Raw genomic sequence first — 10,964 nt, forward strand, 5'->3', positions numbered from 1 at the left:
TTAAATGTAGGTTCCCCTTGATCCCTCGTTGTGTATGTTATATTTTGAGACTGATCATAAAAACAAAATGGATTAAAAGAAGAACTAAACAGATCTTTCTCATATTGCAATGATCGATTCTATTTCTTTCACATTAAGTACTGTACTAGTAAATATGTGAAATGACAAACTCACTTTGAAGGTTGGCTTTCATACACATCAGTATTAAGTTTAGATCAAAAGTTACCTCAAGGTGCATTTACTGTTAACATGACTCGATCAAACAGATTAGAGGAAAGAAGAGAAAAGATCGAACTGACAAAGAACTAATGAAGATGGTACAAAGGTGCATGGGTGCCAAGATCCCTCTGGGATCTCTTGTTTTGTCTAAAATGAAATAATGCAAATGACATGTCTTGTATATATGATTTAATTTTACATGCATATCTTCTTACAAATCATCCTACACACAGCAAATATTCCTTTAATGGCAATCATGTTTACAATGTTTCTTTTCATAATTCATTCCTCACAATGGCGATGCATCTTCTGTACTGTGCTACCTCATTCATCCCAAGCATTTGTCAAAATCACTGAACAAGGCCAGGGATTCCTTCTATAGCTTGCTAAGTTAAAGATCAACACTGGACACATGTCACCGTAGCCAAGGATTCGGTCGGTTCTTTTTTAACACAAGTTTTACTTTCCTCTCCATTTCTGCTGTGTATAGACGTTTACATCTTTCGTAACTCAGTCTCTGTCTTTTCATCCATGGCGGCTCATAACCGTTCATTCGGTGTCTTATCTGTTGTGTCACTTTATCCTCCCTCATTATCCTACAAAATACAGACATGACATGATTAAAGTTCTTCCTTTTGCTTCAAGTTCTATTCTTCCGAAAGTCATGACTTTACTGTCATGAATATTATTTTTTCGACAAATCTAAAATGGATCTAGATTCTTGAAAGGAATTATGATTGAGATAAAAATTCCTGATTGGCTCGCCTCATGATTAAATACAAAAAATAAATATCTGAATAAATGCAAGTATTTTGCACTAACAGTATCCATAAATCCTTATAATTAGTTGAATAAAATGATAAGAAAATTACAGTACTACATGTACATTTAAATTTTATTTACTGATTTTCTTCAAATAATCCCAATGTCTGAGTGTTTCTTTCCTTTTCTCAGTCTAACTGGCCTGAATTTTGGAAAGAAGCTTTAATTGTTTGAATTTAATCATTATTATTTTTTCATATTATTCCCACCAAGTGAATGGCCAGGAGTGCATCACGTGTCCACCGATAAAAACCAATATTGACTTGGAGCAAACGATTTTTGTTGAAGGACTGGGTGTTTCTAAAAATAGAATTATGGCGTATCTCCAAACAATGCACCGGGACGCTGCCGAAGTTTTTTTGCTGTTTTTTTTTCTCAGATTGCTTACATCACTGTTTTGAAAATAGTGAAACAATTGTAACAATCATCGGATCATTTTCAAATTTCAGAAAAAAGACCTTTACTATCCAACCATAATTTATGGATTGATGGACCCTTGATTCTGTTAAAACTCTGTTTTTTCTTAATATCTTAAGAGATTAAAATAACATAAAAATTAATTTCAAACAAATCAAATAATTTCTTTTAGTTTAACATTGAAAACCTTAACTAATAGGACCATTTCTTATTAACATCTCACAATATACCTATGGGCAACTGGCATCTAGCACTTTTTGTAACTGGTTGTATTTCATTTTTTTACAACTAGTCCAGATAATAATGTATTATTTATAAAGGAGTTACACAGTTGTCTCCCTTGAGATATATCTCTTTTTACATTATATTAATTAATTTCAAACATTAAAACATGCAACAACATTAATTACTATGAAAGTGCAGGCAGTTTACACAGGACCGACTTTACTCAACCGTATTAATCAATGACATTGGTGTTTCACCTCTCTCCTTATTCAATTAGTCAATATGCTTTCCATGAGGTTCTATGGAACTACCGGTACACATTTAGTTGAGAAGTTCCCCTTTTCCAGGAATCACCTCAAACTATTTGATCCTTCTCAAGTTGCATTTAAAAACAAATGCCCTTTAATATGTAACTTGCTGCTGCTTATGTATCGACTGTTTTACGGTAACCTTGTTGGCTTTTGAACTTCCAGGGGTCTAATTTAGGTTAGCTTAATGGCGTTTTATCTGTCCTACCCAGGGAAATACATTGCGGTTTAACGTTCATGCGACGTAATCTCACCTGTGCAGGAGGAGTAAGGCAGTGTCAATGTCATTGTTTTTAACCAGTACAGTCTTGGAAATAAACTTGAAATGCTTTCCAGCCGACATGTTTCATAGCTCGGAATACTTCTAATTTTATTATCATCGCACGAGGTGCTCCGAGATAAGTTATGGGACCCACTAAATACCTGATATAAGACATGGATATACCAGATTAAGATAAGATTTGTTTAATAACAAATTTCTAACCCCACGGGGCACCAACAGTACGTCCAATGTATACACCAGAGAGTAGTTACCTAGAAGACAGGTGAAGGAAAATGTCAACACAATGATGTAACATGATTGAAAATTGACATGAATGGGTTCACAACATGACTGAAACAAGTTCAAACAGCCTCAGAGTCAGAAGGCGTGTTTGAAAATAACAAAGCATTCCTACACCAGGAAACAGAATTAAATATATTTTCGATCACATTTCCCCCTGTTTATCAAATAACTGACCATTCATTAGACGACAGAGGTGTTGGTTAAACATACATGTACACATGTTAATAAGTCAGTTGATCAAGATCACTTTAATTGTTTTGAAATGTGATGGTTTGAAGATTGGTCCTTTTATTTCGGGCTCCCCATTACGAATGAATTATCCGCAAGGTAGTACAATAGTGGTTACTTAATTTTACAAGTGGTTATCTTCATCATAAATGCACAGAGTTGACTTGAAGAAATCCATATAAAAACATGTGAAACAGATGATAAAAAATATGATGCGAGTATGATAGTTAGAGCTGTAAATATAGCTTTTTTGTGGTAGCTATGGAAAAGAATAAAGTCTCTTCCTAATGTAGGCCTAACATTCATCACTTATAAGGACTGACCAACATGTTTTTAATGTTCATGCCGGTGAAAATTGAAAGCAAATTGTTTATATACATAGCCAATGAAGCCATCATGAAGATTGCAAATTTCTTTTCCATTCATATATTTTCTTTGTAATTATTGATCTTAATACAGATATTCTCATTTTTTTCGATAAAGAAGTGTCTGTGTCGACGATCGAGATTCCGTGAACAGCCTTTTCATCACCAAAATGTTTGCTTCTAACGCTTGTCTCATGTTATTTGAGGTGGGATGAGAAGCTTTAAATTGACGGTGATTCAATTGCGTTTATAGCCCTATGAACGAAATTTCTACAGGTAATGCTTAGACAAGGTTATACCACGGACTTCGATAATCTAATTCCGTGGTTATACTTGTGTGTTAATATCGACAAGGCCAAACCAAGTAAACAAGTCTGGTCCTTCGTTAAAAAACAAAAATCTGATAATTTTGGAGAATCACCACTCAAGGTCGATGACACAACATACTCTGACCCAAAAACCCAAGCAGAAACACTAAACAGACAATTCCACTCTGTCTTTAACAACCCCGTCCCACTCAAACTATCTCATCTCTGTGAACTTAACCTCTATTCCTCACAAAAGCCTGCAAACTACATGTCAGACATCAATATCACAATTCCTGGTGTGTCTAAACTTCTTGAAAACCTGGACCCCCACAGGCCCTGGTAAATTTTCTCCAAAGTTCCTTAAACATGTCTATATTGAAATAGCTCAAATTATCACAGATCTCTTTCACTGTTCCCTCTCAAGCGGCGTAGTTCCCTCAGACTGGAAAATGTCATTGTAGCCCCTGGGACCAAAATACCAACCGCAAAATTACCGTCCAATCTCGCTAACCTGCATCCTCAGTAAATTGATGGAACACATCCTTACTAGAAGCATCATGACTCACGCCGACAACTATAATCTTCTCAACCCTCTCCAGCATGGTTTTCGCTCCAAACGTAGCTGCGAAACACAATTTCTTGCTTTTACCTCAGACATTTATAATAACCTAGCACTAGGTCATCAAACAGATGTAGCCTTTATGAATTTTTCAAAGGCGTTCGACAAAGTCGACCATGCCCGACTCATTCTAAAACTCAATCGTTTTGGCATTCACAGCAAAATCATTGCTTGGGTCCAACATTTTCTCCTTGACCGTAGTCAGAAAGTTTCTGTAAGTAATACCAAGTCTTCGTACTGTCCTTTCATCTCTGGAGTCCCCCAAGGCTCAGTCATGGGGCCCTGTCTTTTTCTAATCTGTATAAATGATCTACCAGACTCTATCACAAGCCAAGTTAGACTTTTTGCAGGCGACACTATTGTCTATGTAACACTACAAAAAGACTTAAATCTTCTAGAAAAGTGGGAACAAAATTAGTTAATGTCCTTCAACCCTGATAGCCGCCAGGTACACCCTCATTGGCTGATCCAGAGGGGTTTTTTGGCTTCAGGAAACCCCCACCCCCAGCCTGAAAGTTTTCTTTAAAAAATCATGTATTTTCACAATTTTACTCAATTTTACCTCACCTGGAACACCCTTTAAGTGCTATAACTACACCAGTAGTGTTACAGAAATGCTCCAAACCCTGAAATGGCAATCCGTTGAACAACGCCGTAAAATGACCTCCACCATATTACTATATAAAATCATAAACGGCCTTGTAGCATATGATGGCAACCTCCAAATTCTCCAGCGAACCCAACAACACAGATTCCAGATTCCACACAGCACCACAAATTAGCATGCATATTCATTCTTTCTTAGAGCAATTCGTACCTGGAACAGCCTCCCAACCTTCATCGCCGACAGTGCAGACCTCTGAACACCGAAGGCAAATCCCTCTCTCACAAGTTCTAAGCGTACATGCTGTTTTTATCGTATAGTTCTAAAAATAAAAAAAGTAAAAATACTTGTTCTTAACCGATCTTTCTGACGCCTCTAAATAATGTTCAGTATAATGAACGTTTTAGAGTATCATCCGGTAACCCGAGGATATCCTGTTGAAGTGTTGAATGGGAAAAGGTTTCATCAGATTCTTTGTTTGTAATATTTGAGTTTAATAATGTTGATATTATTAATGTGAAAAATATTCAAAACTCGTAAACCGCGTTATGTTCTCATAGTCTATATTCTGGTCAGTTCAGGTCATATTCAAGTCTTTAGGAATAGCTTAAACTTTGTTACAATAACGCTTCATTTTATGCTTTTTTGTTAAGCATTGTATTGACTTAGATGTTCCTATATTTTTGGCTAAGGGGAATCCCGCGTTACAAAGCGACATAGGTAGGTATGGTAAAATGTTTAAAAATATTTCTTGTAGGTAACAACTAGGATGACTATTTTGCAATGCTATATTCTTAACACTGAGCGTTGCACATGCAACTATATAACAACAATATCTTCTTATTCCAATGTTGCACAGTCTTCTAATGCAAGACATCAAGACTGGATAGAAGCATGGTGTCTTGACTAATTAGTTACCACCTAAAATGTCGATTTACACTCACGGTCTCTATAACGTTCATTGTAAGATGAGTTAAAATACGTTTGGGAGTTGTTGTTTTTTTACAAAATAACCATCCCCACCTATTGTAACGCATCTTCAACCTATGTCAACAAGACCCTATGTCAGGTTGGGCACAACGGCGCATATGGGTAATAATCGTGCATTTGGGTAACAGTTACCCATTTGAGTAACAATTTTATTACTGAAGTAGAGAATAAAGTTAAATAAAAACACACAAAGTCCTTTTTACACTTTGAGCAAAAAAGGGCGTCATTCTGTCAACTAAATCAAATAAATAACAATGAAGTACATTTGTGCCCAAAAATTTATCAATTCTGATGTCTTACTTTTTGTGAAAAGGACAAACCGCTAGGACCACTGATGTTCGTGATATTTGTAAATGACCTCCCAGGAGTAGTTCAATCCGATATGTACTTATTTGCGGACGACACTAAAATATTTAAAATAATACAAAAAGAAGGGGACAGTGTCGAGCTTCAGAAAGACCTTGATGTAATGTGTAAGTGGAGTGACACGTGGCTTCTCAAAATGCACCCAGACAAGTGTAAGCATATGCGAATAGGCAAGGAAAGAAGCAGAGAGAAAAACAAAGCAGAACCAATCTACCACCTTAATGGCAAAATGTTGGAGACATCCGACCAGGAAAAAGATATCGGTGTAATTATAGATTCCAACCTATCATTTGATGAACACATTTCCGAAAAAGTTAAAAAAGCTAACTCTATGTTCGCACTTATTAGGAGAACAGTTCAGTTTATGGACACAGTCTTTTATTCCTTTATATAAATGTCTTGTTCGTTCACAACTGGACTATGCTAGTCCAGTGTGGGCACCACATCTTCAAAAACATATCGACAAGATCGAGGCAGTCCAGCGAAGAGCGACAAAGTGCCTTCCTTGGATGAGAGACCTCACCTACAGTCAGAGACTTGAGAAACTTAAACTACCAACGTTGGCCTTCAGGAGATGTAGGGGAGATATGATAGAACTGTACAAAATTATAAACGAAATATATGATATAGAATGTTGTAATGCAATCACACTTTGGAAAGATGCCGCTGATCGTCACAGTAACAGAGGACATAGCAAAAATGTACACCCTAAGCATGCAACAATGATGCTTAGGAAAAAGTTTTTTTCAATAAGAACAGTGACAATATGGAACGATCTGCCTGAAAATGTTGTCTCCGCACCAAATGTAAATGTATTTAAAAACAGGCTAGATACCCACTGGAAACATCAAGAACTTTTCTTTAACTACAAATGATTAATCAAACCATAGACATTAACGTGTACCGAATAGAAATATATATATTTATGTATTGTGTAACATAAGAGTCTGGTATAGAGGACTTTCACTAGTCCTGAACCGGAAATAAACTTAACTAACTTAACTTAACTTGACTTTGTTCTCCATTGACTTCAGTGTGTAGTCAATGGGACTATCCAGTGCAAATGTGACAGGTGAGCATGATTTTTTATGTGTGCTATTTATAGCTACTCTACAACACACTATAAGCAATGGAGGTGATACAATTTGTAATTTTCAGAAACATTTAGACAACTGAATTTACATATTTTTGTACACAATTGTACCTCATTGTATTTTTTATTTGATCATGTTGAAAGAATGACGCCCTTTTTTGTTCAAAATGTATAAAAGAACTTGGTGTGTTTTTATTTCCCTTACTACCCATTTCAGTAATAAAATTATTACTGAAGTGGGTAACTGTTACCCGAATGCAGGATTATTATCCATATGCGATAACCTAGCTTTCTGACGACAAGATTTTTAAAAATTGCATCGTCAGAGCTACAAAGCCAACTAATGGAGCAAAATCAAAAGTGTTAATCTGTAAGATTACATATAGTTTACGCCTCATATGAATATAATGTTATCAAAATATTGCATAATTGTTGAAAAAACGAAACCTTATCAATGAAAAAATAATTTTAAACAAAATTAACAAAGTCTTGGGAAAAATATTAGAAAACGACCGCCATGACAGATATTCGTTATTGGGTCATGATCATGACACCAATATTTAGACGTCTGACCTAAATCGAGAGAGAGACAAACTTTCCAACATGGTGGTCAATTCAGATTTCAATTGCGCTTGCTACGTTAACTTGATAATTAAAGACATTTTAGGCTGAGTTTAACTTCAAGTTAAAGGATATCAACAGAAATAGTTCATACTACAACCCTATTCATGGATGCGGACCAATGTGCTGTCAATTAATTAAAAAATTGCCCTGGTGTGATTCACACCAGGCTTGCTCCACGGGATGGCATGGAGCAAGGCATGGGATCGATTTAATACCCGGCCGGGGCAGAGGAGGCCGGGTATTAATATTAGTACTAAGCCCTATATATACAAGAAGAAAGGAAAGCTATCCATATCGAACACCCTACAATCCGGTTGGCTGGTATTTTTGTAAAGCTATACATAAATTTCAAGACATCTTTACAAGTCAGTGAGATTGCATTTGAGGTGTTCGACAGAAACAATTACATGAAAATGTAAATTTGGTCGTTTCTGAAGCATATGTCAAGAACCATTTAGGATGACTTAATCAATCCAGACCCGCCAACCCTGGTCCACACATGTACACCCTACCTACTAGATACCAGCAGTGACCTGTACAGTGTAAATGTGTTACATGGTTTAACCAGTTTTAAATTTTGGACACTGACATTCCACAACATGCATGTCAATAGTTTCCTCATCAGTAAATGTCCGCGATGGTATTTGGTGAGTACCCACATTGAAGTTGAATCGAGATACTAGACCTGACACAATGATGTTTCCCCTATTATTTCAACCAAGGTTTCACAATACAGGGTTAACCATGGTTTGAGATATTTTGTTAAGTGTTGATAAAAAGTATAAGTTTTTTGCTAATAGTGGTTACAACAGCTATGGTCAAATTAAACCACCCAATAAACTATGGTCTAACTATGTGATCATTGTCAACCCATTCTGTTACCGTGATCAGACAATGAGTGACTATGCTTTTGAACATTACCCATGGTAAACTACAGTCAGTCAATTGCCTGGGTGAATTGGTAATGACAGTTTGTCACCAACCCACTATCATTCTGTCTCCTGTCCTCCACCATTGACAGTTTGACACCCACCCACTATCATTCTGTCCCCTGTCCTCCACCATCGACAGTTTGTCACCCACCCACTATCATTCTGTCCCCTGTCCTCCACCATTGACAGTTTGTCACCCACCCACTATCATTCTGTCTCATGTCCTCCACCATTGACAGTTTGTCGCCCACCCACTATCCTTCCGTCCCCTGTCCTCCACCATTGATAGTTTGTCACCCACCCACTATCATTCTGTCTCCTGTCCTCCACCATTGACAGTTTGTTACCCACCCACTATCATTCTGTCTCATGTCCTCCACCATTGACAGTTTGTCGCCCACCCACTATCCTTCCGTCCCCTGTCCTCCACCATTGATAGTTTGTCACCCACCCACTATCATTCTGTCTCCTGTCCTCCACCATTGACAGTTTGTTACCCACCCACTATCATTCTGTCTCATGTCCTCCACCATTGACAGTTTGTCGCCCACCCACTATCCTTCCGTCCCCTGTCCTCCACCATTGATAGTTTGTCACCCACCCACTATCATTCTGTCTCCTGTCCTCCACCATTGACAGTTTGTTACCCACCCACTATCATTCTGTCCCCTGTCCTCCACCATTGACAGTTTTCACCCACCCACTATCATTCTGTCCCCTGTCCTCCACCATTGACATTTTGATTGAACTTAGATTCCTTCATCAGCAGGGAATCATGTTCTAGTTATGTTTGTAATATTGCCTCTATATGTATAGCTATCCTGAATTCAGATGGCATTTATATCAGCTCAATTGTTGATGTCATTGTTATGTCCTAATAATAATGATATAATTATGGTGTTGGAACCACTGACCATTCCTGGAAGATAGCTGTTTCACTAAATTCTTTAAATAATAATAATAATTTGAGGTTCTTATATACCGCTTTATCACAACCAAGTTTGTAGGTCGTCTCAAATCGGTTCACAAATTATTGTCCGCGGTTATACAACATGGATACAAAGATATAACACAGTGCAGTGCCGTGACTCGAACCCGCAACCCTTCGGTCACCAATCCAGCGTCCTACCACAGACTACCGTGCCTCAAAAAAATACAATGTAAATACATGTACAATGTTAATAAACTGAAATTTGAAATAAATGCTAAATTTCGGTAAATTAATTCAAATTTCTGTATGAAAGTAACATTGTCCAAAAATGGTAAACATAAATATTGAACTGCTGAGTTGGCATTCATGAGCAGTATTAATATGAATGCGAAATTCAACATGAAGTGCCACCAAATTTATGACAAAGACTGATCATGAGAGCCACTAATATTTTCAAAATATTCTTCTAATCTTTTCCAAAACATGCTATAGAATACTATTTTTCATTTGTCTTAAACTGACAAGTAAGATAGTTTGACATACCATTAACTTGTTTCCTGAAATCGAAAGGCTTTGCTAATAAATAAAAAAATCACCAACTTTTATGCTATATTGCAATGCTATTTTTAGGTCCGATTTTCATGCGGCTCTTTTCTGTTTTCTTGTTTCATTTGTGGAGAAATACCAATACTAAGACAAGATAAATGTTTTAATTAGCTCTATATATACCTAAAAATGGTAGTTGTGTACCGTAGGACCTGCTGCTGACACTCATTAAACAAGTGTCTTAGTACAATACTGATGCTAATAATCCTCCGTATATTTTCAGACCCAGTATGTTTGGCGGTGGTCAACAGACTCCATCAGGTGGTATGTATCTCGGATACCTCATTCTGACCTGTTGTATCTCCTACATTAATACTGTAGTCATCTTTGATTTCCTGCAGTATCATTTGTTAATTTTTAACACCACTTGGTGCATCCTCGCTACTCCAGGGGTTATGTATACGCTCACGTTCACTCTCTGCACGCCTGGAATATGTTATAGCAAATTAAAATCAAAGGTTCACTGTGCACAACTAGGCTCGTTTGATCCTTTGATGTACATCAAAAGAATCTGTTGGTTCAGTAACTGTAAAATTGACTGGCTTTGAAGTCGGGTGTTGCTCCTCTCTACACTTCAAAGGACAGGTATCAGCTTATGATTGGTCAGGGTTTTTAGGTCACCTGAGCTTTAGCTCAAGTGACCTATTGCTATCCGTTTTCGTCCGTCGTCGTCCGTCGTCCGTTAACATTTTACATTTCAAACTTAAAGTCAAGTTCTGCTGGGCCGATTGAACTGAAAGTT

General features: G+C 37.1%; 2 protein-coding genes across 2 annotated transcripts in view; one reads left to right on the forward strand and one right to left on the reverse strand.

Moving 5' to 3' along the window:
* Window positions 1-391: 391 nt before the first annotated feature.
* Window positions 392-2,371, reverse strand: LOC110452635 (28S ribosomal protein S21, mitochondrial-like). The gene is made up of 2 exons (XM_021501272.1): window positions 2,246-2,371; window positions 392-815 (listed from the first exon to the last, which is right to left on the reverse strand). The coding sequence occupies exons 1-2, from the start codon at window positions 2,332-2,334 to the stop codon at window positions 635-637; spliced, it is 270 nt and encodes an 89-aa protein (XP_021356947.1). The 5' UTR covers window positions 2,335-2,371; the 3' UTR covers window positions 392-634.
* Window positions 2,372-9,814: 7,443 nt separating this feature from the next.
* Window positions 9,815-10,964, forward strand: part of LOC110452775 (nuclear pore glycoprotein p62-like) — a 13,475-nt gene continuing 12,325 nt past the window's right edge. The window contains exons 1-2 of the mRNA XM_021501455.1: window positions 9,815-9,845; window positions 10,446-10,486. Coding sequence (XP_021357130.1) covers window positions 10,453-10,486 — 34 coding nt within the window. The 5' untranslated portion in view covers window positions 9,815-9,845; window positions 10,446-10,452. The remainder of the gene's footprint in view (window positions 9,846-10,445; window positions 10,487-10,964) is intronic.

The sequence above is a fragment of the Mizuhopecten yessoensis genome, unplaced genomic scaffold (genome assembly GCF_002113885.1).
Source record: "Mizuhopecten yessoensis strain PY_sf001 unplaced genomic scaffold, ASM211388v2 scaffold775, whole genome shotgun sequence".
Lineage (NCBI taxonomy): Eukaryota > Metazoa > Mollusca > Bivalvia > Pectinida > Pectinidae > Mizuhopecten > Mizuhopecten yessoensis.